Below are 17,141 nucleotides of genomic sequence, written 5' to 3' on the forward strand. Positions count from 1 at the left end.
GAAAACGGCTAGAGATAGGCATAAGGCATTCTATACAAAAGTGGTCAGAATTTTGTGAGGAATCCAAATATGTAATAATATATAGGGTGTTCTATTTAAATAAGAAAGTTGTGATCGACCTATCCGGTATAAACGGAAGTGCAACCATCTTGAAAATATTTAGTTGGATTGGGCATGCCCCACATCAGTATCCTGCCACATTTTCAAAACTCTCCTATTTATACTTTTTCCAATATCAATCGATGTCTTTCGTCGTGGGACACCCTGTATATCCACATTGTATTGTTTCCTATAATTGAGGAACTGCTATGGGATGGTTCTCGAATCAGAAGTATATGCTTAGTCCTACTCGTGTCTCATGCTCAGTGTTAAAAATATGAAATTCGAAAAATCACTCTTATTTATTTGAAATTCATAATTATAATAGTAGCTTTGTAAAATATAAATGGCGTACTGGTTTGCCAAAATGACAGAGATTGATAAAAAAATATATGCACGTAGTATACACCATTTACTGAACCACTCTGTGCAAAATTGCAAGTGTATTTTGCACAATTTAAAGTTACATTTTCTACAAAATAAAAATCATTTTGACAATACAAATGTAGAGCACGCTTAGGTAGTTGTAAGAGTTCAGTATGTTTTAACTTATCAATTTTTTGTTTAAAACTTTTCTTATTACCTTTAGCCCATGCACAAATTTAAATAAATTTGTGTTAACCATATGACTAATTAAAAAAACTTATGCTCATAGCATGTACTTGTCTTTGATTCCTAACCAAGTATTATTTCTGCAAATAATTTATTTTTTTATTTTCATGCCAATAAATTCTTGCTCTTTGATATCACTAAATGCTTTAGAAAAATTTTCATAGATTTTTCAACCATATTAGCGGTAGATTCGGAGGGTGCTTTTAAATATAAGTTAAGATTTCCACCATAATTTTTTGTAGAATTAAAATTTGTTTTGGATCATCTAAAATTTGATTTGCATTTTGCAACTCTGAAATACAATTTGAACATTGAAATTTAGTTATAGTTTTCTTTACCAGGTATCCCGCATAATACCGTATTGCGCAATCTTCTAGTTTAACACTTTTTGAAAAATCAGAATTTGCGCAACAGTCTTCAGATTCACTTTCACATTGTAAATCAATTTCTTTGTCAGTATTTTGTAAAGATGCGTCAGTCACTGAACATATGTTAGCATTTGAATCTGTGGTTTTATTAGATTTAATAGGTAATAAGTGTCAGAGATGCTATCTTCACAATTTGATATCTTAGATGGAGCAAGTAAACTAGTAATAGATTGAATTCTAAAACTTAACCTGAAAGCTTTAGTTGTAGGATTTAAATTCCATCCGCCTTTCTGCCTCAAAATTGAAAAGAAGTTTCCAAATAGTCTTGGTTGAGTTTACTTGTCAAAATGAACGAGTTTTGTTTTTTCGACTCAAATAACATTACTATGCTTTTATAGACTGCACCATTCCATCAAAGCATGGTGGTCTGCTTTTTCGAGAAATTTTTGCAATTTTATTTCTGTTCAGTGCTGGACATGACGTACTAACTTTTACAAGAGATTCAAAAATTCAATTCCTTTTTCGAGCGTTGGCCTAATTAAAGGATTTCTGTTGCTTAAGGGCTTATTATATGGATTTTTGGCATATAAAATTTTACTATTCAAAGCATCAAAAAGTTGGTTCAAAAGTGAAACAAAATCTGCAGTATCGACACTGTCAGCTTTAATCTGACCGGTGTCGACACATGACCTGATGACGCATGCTACTGAGTTTGAAAATATTTGTAAGGCCAAAGAACAACACATTTTCTCGAACTATTGGGGTTTAAATGCTTTTCCGTAATTTTGGAAGTGCTCTTGCGGTCGTAGATTTAGAATCAATTTCAAATATTTCCTTAATTACATTAAAAGATAATGTTTTTGTATCTAACTGAAAATCTCCAGTTAACCAATTGTTAACCGGAAGTACCACCAACTTGGAAATATTTTAGATCAACGACCCCCCATCGATTTTGGTTGGTAGCCAAATTTTCGATTTTTTTAAGTGTACTTTATCACAATCGATGGAGTTCCGGAGGACCATCCTGTTTGTATACAAAAGAAATGCACAAAAACGCATTTTGTAATGCAAAAAGCAGGGTAACCAAATTGCGGAAAAATGCAGTCAAAAATAATAGTTTAGGTAATTATTTCTTCTCAAATGGTTGTAACTCTCTAAAATCGAAAAAATGTGGTGCTATTCGACATAACACCTTTTGTTTGAAAAAATGAAATGCTATAATCTACTAATAAATTTTCTGTTTACTGATGTTGATTATAAACAAAACTTAATTTTTTTTATTTTATAAAAATATATATATATATATTTTTATGGAGCTTATAATACTGTTACCTATCCAAAGAAACAAAGTTTATCAGTTACAAATAGTATTTATAATAATAATAATTATAATAGAACAACCTCAAATAATATTTCTCGAATATTATAAAAAAAGCAGCTCCTTGTTTATTTTATAACAATTTATGTTACATGTCCAATTAGGACTTTCAAAATAATTTTGATAATATGAAAAACCACGAAGAATTATGCAATAACGCATAATTTTTTTCAATAAATATTTAATGCAAAATCTGTACGAAAGCCACTGGTTAAAATTACCAAATTGGTTGCACATTAAAACATGTGCAAGTCTAGTCTATGATATGAATATAGTACTAATTAGTAGATATTATCATGTTATTAAGCATCACCCTAGTTATGTGTCTGTCTTCACCTGACTATGCAGACTATGCATATTTGACCACTCTTGCATATTGCCAGCTCAGGAGTTTTGCGGCGACCATCCATCGGGCCCCGGAATCATTATTCAGAATGGACATAGACTTTATTGTATTAACATCTATTTTGTTTTATGAGTATTTTTATTTTGTAACTATTTTAATAAAATAATCTTTTTTTAAAAGGTTTTACAAATAACCAGTAACATAAAGTGGCGCAGTCGGTAGGATTTCGAAAGGGATTTCATCGCGAAAATCTCGCCGGTTTCAACCGTTTATTCGAAAATCGAACTTGTATTATTAAGAAAGTGGACCGGAAACATTGTTCAACGTGTTCGTTCGGGACAAGTAGTGCGTAAGGTAGATAGAAGAACCGGTACGACCAGCAGAAAGAAGAATGAAGGCTTCCTTCCTGTAAGTTATCCTTGATTAATCTATTTTCCTGTCTATGTCATTCTCCTCGAATTCTTCTGATTCCACGTTGGAAAACAGTGAAAACGAGTTAGGTTTAGAGCACCGATTTCTATTGCAGAAAACGATCATTTAGTTTTAGAAAATTTATTTAGTAACCTTACTATTACTAAAAGTTTACCAATAATGGCTCCACCAGTTTTTGATACTAAACTCTTAGATATCGTCCCAAAATTTGATGGCAATCCTCTAGAACTATCTAGTTATTTAGAAACCAGTAATAAGCTGATTATTACTTACTGGAACAGCGAGATAGTTGATTGTGTTCAAAATCTTACATTAATATACGGTATTTATGCAAAATTAATCGGAAAAGCCCGAGAAGTATACAGTATTTGTGTTTCTAAAGATTGGGAAAACTGTTAAAAGTGCATTAATTGCTCATTTTGGAGATCAACGTGACGAAAATGATTTACTATTTGATTTAGATCAATTGAGACAACATGCCAATGAATCTTCTTTACAATTTTATACCCGTGTAATGTCTAATTTAAGTGCTTTACATAACTATGTCGATACCCATACTGATACAACTGATATTAATACATTCAGAGTGAAAAAGGATTTTTATAATCTGCATGCTTTAAAAATATTTTTAGCAGGATTAAAGGAACCATTAGGGTCAACAGTTCGAGCAATGAAACCAAAGATTTAGCTGAAGCTAGACAATATATAATTTCTGAAAGTAATATCAGGCATATTCAAAATCCAAATCGTTTTGAAGGAAATCAAAATCAGTTCAAACCTAAACATCAGATTAGGACCAGTAATAATCCTCATCAAAACTTATTTTTACCAAATTACCAATATTTGCCTAATTACAATAATACACAACCTCAGCAATTTATGCCTCAAAATCAAGCATCGTTCCCTCGTGGACCAATTAATATTCAACCGAGACCAGTACCCCCCTCAACATTTTCCAACAAATCGTCAAGTTTTTGGCCCTCCAAGAAACCCAACTAACGTGTGGAAACCAAATCCACAGAGAGCTCAATATCTGCCAAAACCAGTTCCAATGAGTGGCATATCTCATGGAACTATTAAGCCTTTAGACCACAAAACCCATTTCAAGTTAATAATATAACAGCCGATCCTAATCCTTATTATTATTACTACGATGTATCAGACCCATCTACTTTCTTGCGAAAACGCTGAGTATTATTATTATCAAAATATGGACCAGCCAGAATCTGCAAGTAATCTTGAAATTGATTTTCCTGAAAATATTGCAGAAACGTCTGAAGTAATTGAATCTGAAAATTCTTTAGATCCAAATTTTCAAGAGGTCGTGTTACGCAAAAAGGGTTCATAGAGATACATTCTATCTATGACAAAAAGATCTGCCATATGTAAAATAACAAACCCACCTCTCAAGCTATTAATCGATACTGGTGCAACAAAATCGTTTATTAACCCTGATATAGCAGAAAAATATTTTCAAAATTTTGTAAAGAAAGAACCTTTTACTGTTTCATCAATTTTCCAAACTACCAACAGGGATTATTGTATTGAAATTCCAGCTTTTAATGAATTTGCATCTCATAAAAATACGAAATTTTATATCTTTAAATTTCATCATTTCTTTGATGGCCTTATAGGCTATGAAACTCTCAAAGACATGAATGTAAAATTAGATCTTCAAAAGTACGTTCTTTCAACACCAGATGCAGAACTACCTTTATCTCATTACGAATCAAAATCTAAACTTTTATTTTATGCTCAAGTCGAACCTTGCAGTGTTGAAACTTTTAAAATACCAGTAAATGTTCAAAATGGGGACATCATAATAATAGACACAAAAATTCTTAAATGTAAAATTCCAGCATGTGTAACTACTGCAATCAATGGATACGCTACTGTAGAAATTCAAAATTTAAGTGACGAAATTCAAGATATTCAACTTTTCGAACCAATACCAGTCGAATCATGTCATTCTACTAATTTTGAGATCTACAATGTTTCCATTGAAAGTACCCCGAATGAATTTAATAATAGAAATGAAATCACAAACTTGATTCGAACATCCCATATGAACGTGGAAGAAAATATCATATCGAAAAATTATGTCGATCGTTCACCGACATTTTTCACCGTGAAAACTCTCCTCTCACTTTCACTAATCAAGTAAAACACAGAATTAAAACAGTCGACGAATCACCAGTTTACACCAAGTCTTATCGCTATCCGTTCATCCATAAACCAGAAGTAGAACGTCAAATTAACGATATGCTAAAACAAGGAATAATTAGACCAAGCGATTCACCATGGTCCTCCCCAATTTGGGTGGTTCCTAAAAAATTGGATGCGTCCGGAAAGAGGAAATGGCGCATATGTGTAGACTATCGGAAAATTAACGATCGTACCATCGATGACAAATATCCTATACCACATATATCCGATATTTGGACAAATTAGGTCGTTGTCAGTATTTTTCAACTTTAGATCTGGCGAGCGGGTTTCATCAAATTGAAATGCACCCAGATGATGTTAAAAAAACAGCATTTAACGTTGAAAACGGGCATTACGAATATCTACGCATGCCTTTTGGACTCAAAAATGCTCCAGCGACTTTTCAACGCGTGATGGATAACGTCCTGAAGATCTACAAAATAAAATTTGTCTTGTATATATGGACGACATTATCGTCTTCTCGACATCCCTTCAGGAGCATATTGTAAATTCGAAAAAAGTTTTTGAAAATTGCGTGAAAATAATTTGAAAGTCCAACTCGATAAATCTGAGTTTCTTAGAAAAGAAGTTGCATTTCTAGGACATATTATAACACCAGACGGAATTAAACCAACCCAGATAAGATTAAAGCCATCTTACATTACCCGATACCTAAAACCACAAAGGAAATCAAAGCCTTCTTAGGTTTGTTAGGATACTACCGTAAGTTCATTCCAAATTTTGCTAAATTAACAAAACCATTTACTAGCTGTCTTCGTAAAGGTGCAACTATAAATGTTAATGACCCTATTTATAAAAAACATTTGAAGATTGTAAAGTTATTTTAACTAATGAACCATTGCTACAATATCCTGACTTTTCTAAAGAATTTAATCTGACAACTGATGCTAGCAATTTCGCTATAGGTTGTGTTCTTTCACAAGGTCCTATAGGACAGGATAAACCTATTGCATATGCATCTAGGACTTTGAATCCGGCAGAACAAAACTATTCGGTAATCGAAAAGGAACTTTTAGCAATAGTGTGGGGAACACGCTATTTTCGCCCTTATTTATTTGGAAGAAAATTTAAGATCATTACTGACCACCAACCACTACAATGGTTAATGAACCTAAAAGAGCCTAATTCGCGTTTAGTTCGTTGGCGACTTAAACTCGAGGAATTTGAATACGATATCATCTATAAAAAAGGCAAGAAAAATACAAATGCTGACGCCTTGTCTAGGATCGAATTAAATGTGAACGAAACCAGTGGTAACAAACAGATATCGGAGTCATCGTCTGACAGTGACCCGGATGAACTTCCGATTCTGCGTTACATGCGGAAATATAATAAAAATCCTACACTAGACGAATCTGAACCTGGACCTAGCACAAAACCATCGGACGAAACAGAGATTGCTTCAGATAATCAATCGATTATTGGTCAAGTTGATTCCGAAGATGACGATGACGGTGAAACTGTGCACACAAGTGCTGAAGATCCCATATTGTCAGTCAATATTACTGAAAAACCGATTAATTACTTCCTATGTCAAATAGTTGTAACAAAAGTTGACGCAAATCCGCGAATGGAAATCAAAAAGGTATTTAAAACACCTGTTAATAGGACAAGATGGTATCTTTACGTTACAGATGAGTCATTTGAAGCTCAAATCATCGAACATCTCAAACAATACGGAGAACCGAAACGTCAATATGTCTATTATTTTCAGAATGATGAAAATGACACATTATTTAAGCAAATGTGTAATTTCATTCCACAAACGTTTAAATATTCATCCTATAAGTTATTAAAATCTAATAAAATACTTATAGATGTCACTAAGGAAGAAAAACAAAAAGTTTAATAAAAACACAACATGAAGGACTTACTAATCATAGGGGTATAAAAGAAACGATAGACCAACTTCGAACAAAATATTACTGGCCGAAAATGAATGACGATACAAGGAAATTTATTAATAATTGTGCAATATGCCAACAAATTAAATATGAACGTCATCCGCCTTTGATTAAACTACAACTTACACCCACACCGAAAAAACCCTTTGAAACAGTTCATGTTGACACTTTCAAATTGGAAATGTTGTTGCTTTAACTATTTGTGACAGTTTTTCTAAATTTGGACAAGCTTTTATTCTTCCAACATTATCAGCCTTACATGTATACCAATCTTTAATTCAATTTGTCTCGAATTACAAAATTCCCGAAAACATAGTTTCCGATAATGGAACTGAATTTAATCAAAGTCTGATCAAGGATTTTTCTAAGCTTTACAAAATAAATTGGCACTATACAATGCCATTGAATCCTAATAGTAATGCTATAGTAGAGAGATTTCATTCAACTCTCTTAGAACATTTGCGTACTTTAAATCTTACCAATCCAGACTTAAATTCAGTTGAAAAGCTCAATCTTGCAATATTGGGTTATAACAATTCCATACATTCTGTGACTAAACAAAAACCTATTGATTTGATTTTTGGTCATCTTCAACTTAAAGAACCGATAGATATTGATAACGATGCATTGTTAATCAATAACCAAGTCAATGAACATAAGTCATCAATGCAAAAGCTGTACAAAGAAATATACCAAAAAACATCTGAAAATAAACAAAAGGTCATTAGTAAGTTAAATGAAAACAGGAAAGACCCCCCTGTAATTCAACCCGGTGCAATTGCATACCGAAGACTAACCGATAGGCAAGCAGAAATAAATCCCTTGTACACCCCTGAACACATTTTGCAAAGTAATGATTTAACTGTAACTACAGCTCAAAATACATATCACAAGCAAATATTTAAAAATCCCAGAAAACTGACACAAAATCCTGTGTTACAGATCGATGACACTGTTGTACTTGATGCAACGAGACCCGACACGAGCGCAGAGAGTTCAAATTCAGAACTTGAAATCTAACCCCGGTATCCTGCCATTCAAACTGGGTAACGCGAAAATTAAAACTGCTTCGCATACATTTCTTTATTATATTCATCTTAGACCATTGGATAATCAAGTAAAATCAATCATAAATCATTATCAAAAATTAGAGAAAACGATTAATAGCTCTTCTTTAACACACCGAATTCCTTTATATGAAGCTTATAAATATTTAGGATATGAAATAAGTGTTGTTAATCAAAAAACGAATTCTTTATTCCCTTCTCGAGCTAAAAGAGGTTTAATTAATCCCATGGGATCCTTAATAAAATATATAACAGGTAACTTAGATGAAGATGATGCTAAAGAAATTCATCAGAACATTTTGGAACTTGAGAACAGTCAAAACAATGTTATCAAAAAGGTTAATAAGCAAATTTCTCTGACAAATCATTTAATGCAAAATTTCAACAATACTGTAACAACAGTAACAAATAATCAAACGTCAATCGAAAACAAGATAAACGAGATTATATCTGATCTAAATACTACAGAATTTAATTATGTAGCCTATTTAGAAGTACACGAAGTACTGGACCAGATTAAAGTTAATCTAGATTCGTTATTGAATTTCTTAACTGAAATAGAAAATGCAATCAGCTTTGCCGCTTTAAAGATTCTGCACAGAAGCATAATTTCGCCTCAAGACCTTAGAAAATTGGTCGATGATCTTCAAAACTCACATAATTTAGATCAATTGCTATTTTCTGTGTCAGACTATTTAAAATATTATAGTGTGGTAGAGACAAACGTTTTTGCAATAGAAAAGAAAATCGTTTTTTCACTAGATTTTCCATTAGTGCATTCAGATTTATTTGAACATTATCATTTGTTTTCAATACCTAATCAAAATCAATGTACTCTCCTTCCACCTTCAACTTACCTAACCCTGAGTAAAACCCAGTATGAGTACCATGAAGAAGGATGCATCTACCTACAACCAAACTATTACTGCAATAACAACCATCTTCTACCTATGCATGAACATCCTGATTGTATTACGTCACTGCTTTCAATCAAACAAGACTTGGACCAGTGCCGCCTAGTTCCAGTTCACATTGGAAACACTATTATAGAAGAAATTGATTCCGCCCACTACATAGGAATATTTCCAAAAAGCGAAAAAATCCAAACTAGTTGCATTGAAAATGAAATATTAATTTTGGAGGGAACTTACCTCTTTGTAATACCACCTAACTGCACGATAACCACAGCTAGATACGTCTTTAAAAATGAGAGGAAAATGTTTCATGGCCATCCTGTTAGTCTACTGGATGTACAAGATGCAAAAGTGATACCCGTTTTACAAGTGGAAAAAATCAAATTAGAAAAAACTTCTTTGGATAAACTTCACGAACTCCAACTTCAGGCATCTCAAGAAGAACCTATCGAACTACTGAAATCTCACACCAACTATTCCAAATGGTCCTTATCATCAGTAATAACAATTCTTCTGGCCATTACCTGTTTCTTGCTGCTACGTTTCTTGAGAAGAAGGATTATGAATAACAAGAGACGCCCGATATCCGATATGGAAATGGTTGATGAAACGCAAGTTGTTCCACCCTTGCGTTCCCTTTAGGGATGGAGGAGTTATGTGTGTGTCTTCACCTGACTATGCAGACTATGCATATTTGACCACTCTTGCATATTGCCAGCTCAGGAGTTTTGCGGCGACCATCCATCGGGCCCCGGAATCACTATTCAGAATGGACATAGACTTTATTGTATTAACATCTATTTTGTTTTATGAGTATTTTTAATTTTGTAACTATTTTAATAAAATAATCTTTTTTTAAAAAGGTTTTACAAATAACCAGTAACATAAAGCCCTGTATTATAAAAGTGTACCTACCTACCTATTCGTAATAAACGAGATAGTCAATAATATTGATCGACAATAATATTAAAGAAGTCCTAACCCTGAACAAATTGAATACCTATTGCAAAGTGCGACAATGGGTTTTTACATAGTCTTTTAACTTTTAAGTAAGGTAATAGGTTAATACAGAAAAGCATCATGCGGCACTACATTAAAGCAAGCTAAATAAGAACATTTTTAGTTAAAAATAGCCCATACCGCAGTAAATCACCCACTTTCGACAAAGTTCAGGGTTCTTATGGGGAAATCTAAATAATCGGACACCGTCACGACCACTTTTTCCACAGTTTAAGTACTTGCACACATTTCCCGACATATTTGTAAATATCAGATATCTATGTGAGCAGAAAAAAAATAATAAATAACACAAAAGTTAAACTTCCACTACCGATGTCTGCACTGTACGTCTGTGATATTACTGATGATGTCTTCGCAGATTGGGGTAATCGGTGACAATAGTTCTCTTCCGATTAGAAAGTGACCTGGTGTGAGAACGGCAACATCGTTTATGTCTTCGGACAACGGACACAAAGGCCTTGAGTTCAATGATGCCTCAATAAGTGTTAACAACGTATATAACTCCTCGAAGGTCAATGTTGTATCTCCAATCACTCGTCTTAAATAATACTTTGTGGATTTGACGCCGGCTTCCCAAAGACCACCAAAATGAGGTGCTGAGGGAGGGATAAAGTGCCACTGTATGCCCAACGATGTGCTTCGATCCTCAATTTTCTCCTTTCTGAGTAACGCGATAACTTCTGACTCGATTAGGTTGTTTGCCCCTACAAAAGTTGTGCCATTGTCACTATAGATGTGTGCACATTTTCCTCGTCTAGATATGAACCGTTTTAACGCTGCTAAAAATGTTTCAGCTAACATGTCACTTACTAGTTCAAGATGTTGTGCCTTAGTTGCTAAGCACACAAATACTACAATATAACCCCTATATGATTTATTTCCTCGTCCTTTTGTGGTTCGCACTTGAATTGGTCCTGCATAATCAATTCCAGTGTGTAAAAATGCCGCTGATTGAGTAACTCGAGGTGGTGGTAACTTTCCCATTAACTGTTGTGCTGTAGCAGCTTTATATCTGATACATTTTACACAATTGTTAATTATCTTTTTTACTGCCTTTTTTCCATTAATCAGCCAAAATTTTCTTCTAATGAAGGCTAAGGTATTCTGGTTACCTCCATGTAATGTTGTGTTATGCGCATCTCTTATAATCAAGTTTGTTAAATGACATCTTCCTGGTAAAATTATGGGATGTTTTTCTGTGTATTTTAATAGTGAATGTTTCAGTCTACCTCCTACTCGTAGGATATTGTTTTTGTCGATAAACGGACTTAAATTGACTATTTTACTTTGTTTATTTATTGTTTTATTTGATTTTAGAGCTTGAATTTCCGCGTGAAATGCTCCAGCTTGTTCTAACCGAACAATTTTTTCTTCAGCGCTGCTAATTTCCTGAATTGTTAATGTACCTTTCCTGATGCCTGTTTTTTTGCAATTGTTAATGAATCTATAACAATAGGCAATTATGCGATTCATTGACAGCAATGATGAAATTTTTTCATGAATTTTGGGTTCACTTCTTTGCGCTACATTTACTTGTATGCTCTTTTTCCTTTCTTCTTCGGTCTCTGGAATTTTTGCGTTTACTGGGTATTTGTTTCCTTGCAGCCACGTTGGGCCTTGCCACCATGGAACAAAGTCTTTGATTTTAGAGGGATCAATGCCTCGTGATATTACATCTGCTACATTTTCTTCAGATTTCACATTCCAATGCTGAGATGGCACCAAGTTTTGTATCTCAGATACTCGATTTGCCACAAATGTTTTCCAATTATTGGGCGTTCCTTGGATCCATGATAATGCTATCATGGAACCAATCCAAGCGTATGTGGGTGTTTTATTCAAACGTAGAGCCGTTTTAATTCTAGTTAGTAATCTTGCTAACAATACTGCTCCACATAACTCAAGTTTCGGTAGTGTTGTTTTTGTTTTTATTGGTGCTACTTTTGACTTTGCAGTCAATAGTGTGATTTTGATGCTTTTGTCGTTATTTATAGTTTTTACGTAAACTACAGCTCCGTATGCCTTCTCTGAAGCATCGCTAAATCCGTGTAGTTCAATTTTGTTCTTGGTTGATTGATACGTCCAACGCGGAATGCTAATTTCTTCAACGGACTTTAACTGCTGCCGAAACTTATTCCAACAAGCTGCTATTTCTTGTGAGACTTTTTCATCCCAGCTAAGTTTTTCTAACCATAATGTTTGCATGATCAATTTTGCTTTGACTAATACTGGACTTAGCCATCCTAACGGATCGAATAGTTTCGCAATGTCCGCTAATATTGTTCTTTTCGAAAGCTTTTGTGACGGTGCTAACGCCACCTTAAATCTTATGGAATCGTCACCTGGTGACCATAATAATCCTAATGATCTTCTGGTGTCATCTTCTTGAATGTTGACTGCGCTTTCGTCTCGCAATTCTACTGGTATTGCTTTTATGACTTCCCTGTTATTACTAGACCATTTTCTTAGTGTTATCCCGCTGGCCTTGAACATGCTTATTAGTTCATTCACCGTTTCAATTGTCTCTCTTTCGTCTTCTGCACCTGACATTAGATCGTCCACATAGAAGTCCTGTAAGCTGATTTTTGATGCTGTTGGATACGACATTTTCTCGTCTTCCGCTAACCTTTGAATTGTTTTTACAGCCAAGTATGGTGCTGCAGCCGTTCCATACGTTACGGTCAATAACTTTAATTCTTGAATTGGGTCGTTTGTCGAAAATCTCCATAAGATTCTGTGATATTCCTGATCTTCTTCGGAAAATCGAATTTGTCTATACATCTTCTCTATGTCGGCTGTAAATCCTATTCTGTGACTTCTCCAACGTAATAGAATATCTATAAGGTCATCTTGAATTTTAGGACCTACGTGCATGATGTCATTTAAACTTTTTCCATTTGTCGTTTTCTGATGATGCGTCAAACACTACTCTCAACTTTGTAGTCGTACTGGTTTCTTTGATAGCTGGTTGATGAGGTATGTAATATTTTCCTTGGATTTGGTTACTCCACTGCACCTGTTTCATGTGACCTAGCTTAATGTATTCACTCATAAATTTTTTATATTCCAAATTCAACTTGTAATCCTTAGATAATCGTTTCTCCAAGGACAGTAAACGTGCCAACGCTCTTGGCCTTGACTCACCTAATTGCGATGACTCAATTTCGTTTTTAAACGGAATTTGAACAGTGTACGTACCGCTCGAATTACGCAATGTTGTTTTATCGTAAAATGCCTCGCATGCATTTTCATCGCTTGTTAATTGTCGTTTTTCCGAAATTTCCTCTAATTCCCAGAACCGTGATAATTCTTTCTCTTCAGACTGTGTTATCATGCTTATTACTGCAATGTTGGTTTGTTTTAAGGATTGATGAGTGCTTCCCCAAATTATCCAGCCTAACTCCTCTCTGCATCCATAGTTCGCTGGTTCATATCCGGCTCGAAGGACCATGTTTAATATTGAGGAGGTTGAAGGTTTAGATTGGGTGGGTAGAGTTATTGAGAGTCTTGAATGCCATTTCAATACTGATTTAATCCTACGCATGTAACTAACAATCTTACTAAACTATTAACCATACCAGTGGCTCAGAAAAAATTAAACTCTATGGTTTTGACATGGTTACAGTCATCATTTGTAAACAATATATAAACAGTTTGGTGGCTTCTGAACTATAATTATTGCAACCACTGTTAAATAATATAGAACGCTATGTTACGCTGTTTTGAAATGTTAAAATCATCTTTTAGTCTGAGTGATCCGAGATGTGCGTTTTAAAAATTGAGCCAATTACATCATTCCAATTTGTAAAAATATTATCAGAACACTTCTTACACATTTTGGTTACTCTAGGGTGGCCAAAAATGGCTGGTGCAATTCCAAAGGATTCCATTACAGAGAAGAGGGTAGGTTTGTTTGAATACTCTATGGCCATGTCAATGTTAAAATCACGTCCAAAAAAGTTTTTTTTCAAGTGGTTTTGAGATGTACAACAAATTTTATTTTATTTGATAAAGCGCAATACTATCAGATCGTGGTCTATACAAGGCTACTACTATTATTGTCTTTTTTTCATGTTTCAGGAAGATGCTGCACATTCAAATTCCTGTTTTACTAAAAGGGCTCACTGCATTCTTTTTAAGCACATTCAAGCACATTCGCATAAACTGCTGTCCATGTTGACCTTCATCTCTACAGAAATTTGCTGCCACTCTGAAATTCCTGATGATCAAGCTACAAGCTGACTTTATGATTTCTGTATAATAATAATAATGTTCTGTTATTACAAAAATTTTGCATTCTCAATTATTTTGCAACATTTGTTCAGTTTTATTTACACTATTTCCTAACCACTGTAAATTGTGATAAAATATGGTAATTTCTAAGCATTCTTGATGTTTAGAATTTGATGGGGGTGGCTTCAGAGCTGTTCCATGAGGGGATATTATGCTTTTACTTCTCATGCCTAGCCGGGATGATGTAAAAAATGTCTTCATAATTTATATTGCATTGATACTGTAATGAGTTTCTTTTATAAATTGGACAGTTTATATGCCGGGCTGAGCGTCGACTCATATTTGGATCCATTTTTAGTCTTTGCATTGGTACTCCCTATCACATTTGTGACAACATGGTTTTTCAGTGCAATATTTTGCGACATGACCAAATCTAGCTTGGTTAGGATGTTCTTTTACAAACACCTCAGAAGTTTCACCACTCCGTAGATGTTTTTATTTTATATCCTTATAAAATAATATATTTTTGATAAGATTAAAACACAACAACAACTTAACAAATTTCCTGCAGAATTCTTATTCTGACAATGTTTAAAAAAACTTACCCTGTGGGGGTGTGTCATCAAGCACGTAATTTTCAACGCGTAAATCAACTTGTTTAGTTGCCTTAGAGTCCTCCAAATGCATGTCTTATAATTGGGGAACAACTAATCTAATGACTTGGTTAAATGACTGTATGTATTGACTAACTCTGCTTAATTTCAGTTCTTTTAAATAGTTTAAATGGATAAGCTTGGATTAATTTACATGAATAGTAAATAACGGGTGCAAAACATAAACTCCCAAGTTTTGGAAAAAATGGTGCCAAACCAATATGACATTCTAGCAGTAAGAACTTCTATGGGGGCCAAAGTCTTATCCGCACCTCCACCTGGTGGCCCTTGGACATTCTGGTTTATCTCGAGATCGGGTAACCAACCCCGGTGGAGAGAGAACCAGGATGACTAACGCCGAAGGGCAGGAAAAACAAGCAAATGATGTGTGATAACAAAAAAACAGTACCCCAGGTAGGTAAAAATCCTACCACCGGTTCCGATCGGGTAGAAGCCCCGGTGGCCGGTGCCGGCCCTATTGATTCTGGGGAGGGCCAATCACGCGTCGCTGGAATGCCTTCGCAAGAAGGTCGAGCCTTGTAAGAACACCACTAAATAAGGAAAGCTCCGCTGTAGCTGTAATGGACGATGATAAAGAGCAGGAAAATACAATAGGCGAAGCAAATACCAACAAGACTAAACTAAAAGAGGATTTACACACATTTTTCAAGTCGCGCAGAAGTATGTCTGTTTCTGACCCTTACTTTTAAAGAAAAGTAGCTGACACCTTTATGGGAGGAGTAGAGAACCCAGACAAACCAAAGAAAAAAAGGGAATTCCCCGAAGTCTGTATCTTAAAGGAGGCTATAGCTGCAATTACAAAACTCGCCACAGAACTGTAAAGCAATATAGAACAAAACACCAAACGAGAAATTAAACAAATAACATCTACGCTAAAAAACAAATGCTTTAAACACGTGATTAGTAACAATATGGATCGAAGCACACCGCTACACAATTGCGAGAAGACACAAACTGAAGCTACAAACCTACGCGACCAATCTACCCAGGCGGACGAAGGCATGAATAAACTGAACTTTGAAATTTAAAATTCACTTATATTTACCTCGTATTGGCATCCTCGCATAAAATGTCAACAAGTTGTACAAAGATTTGTACATTTAATATTGGAAATCGGGCCGATGGCAACCTTTTCGAGGAACTGTCTGACGTCAAACTAATAGAATTGTTTTTAGTCAGGTGGTTGAATTAAAATCTGTCAGTATTTTCAAATAATCAACATTTCAAATAATTAATTCTCTTATATCCAATGTGATACTTATATAAACTCTTTGACCAAAGACTCAGTTAAAGTTGTTAATTATTGTTGCAAAGTTTCTTCTGAATTTACATTTACATCTTAGTAGACATCTGAGGAGGAACCAGCCAAGAGTATTGATATGGATAAATCCACAAGTCTACAGGAGACTTACTTATCATTTTGTATGTTTGTTCGTCTCGCCTAAAAATTTACTGAGTTTTAAGGTATTGAATTTTTTTGGAAAAACCGTATGTCTGACAAAAATGTTGCAAGAGATAGCAATGTTTTTGAAAAACAAGTTATAAAATAAGGTTATTAAATAACGTTGATTTGTTGTTATATGGTGGCGGTTTTCTATTCAACGTAAATTCAACTAAAAAACCACTCCCAAAAATCAACGAAAAACGTTAAAACATTGGTGAGAACGTTGTTGCAACGTAAAATCAATGTGTGTTATTGTTGGGAACAAGCAGTTTAGTTTTTGGGATACGTAAGGGACATCAATGGAACGAAATAGAAATAAATTTAAATTGAATATAAATAAATTTTAAAAAGTAATTATATTTTTCACTATATAATGTACTATGTATGTATATTTTAGTGATGTATGATAAAATAATTACAATGC

The 17,141-nt window shown here is 34.3% G+C and overlaps 1 protein-coding gene across 1 annotated transcript; it reads right to left on the minus strand.

Moving 5' to 3' along the window:
• Positions 1 to 10,672: 10,672 nt before the first annotated feature.
• LOC145736202 (uncharacterized) lies at positions 10,673 to 13,240 on the minus strand. Its single transcript, XM_081990503.1, has one exon. It carries the CDS (start codon positions 13,238 to 13,240, stop codon positions 10,673 to 10,675), a length of 2,568 nt encoding a protein of 855 aa, XP_081846629.1.
• Between the last annotated feature and the right edge of the window lie 3,901 nt (positions 13,241 to 17,141).

The sequence above is a fragment of the Ips typographus genome, linkage group LG12 (genome assembly GCF_016097725.1).
Source record: "Ips typographus isolate SLU linkage group LG12, UJ_Ityp_2.0, whole genome shotgun sequence".
Taxonomy (NCBI): domain Eukaryota; kingdom Metazoa; phylum Arthropoda; class Insecta; order Coleoptera; family Curculionidae; genus Ips; species Ips typographus.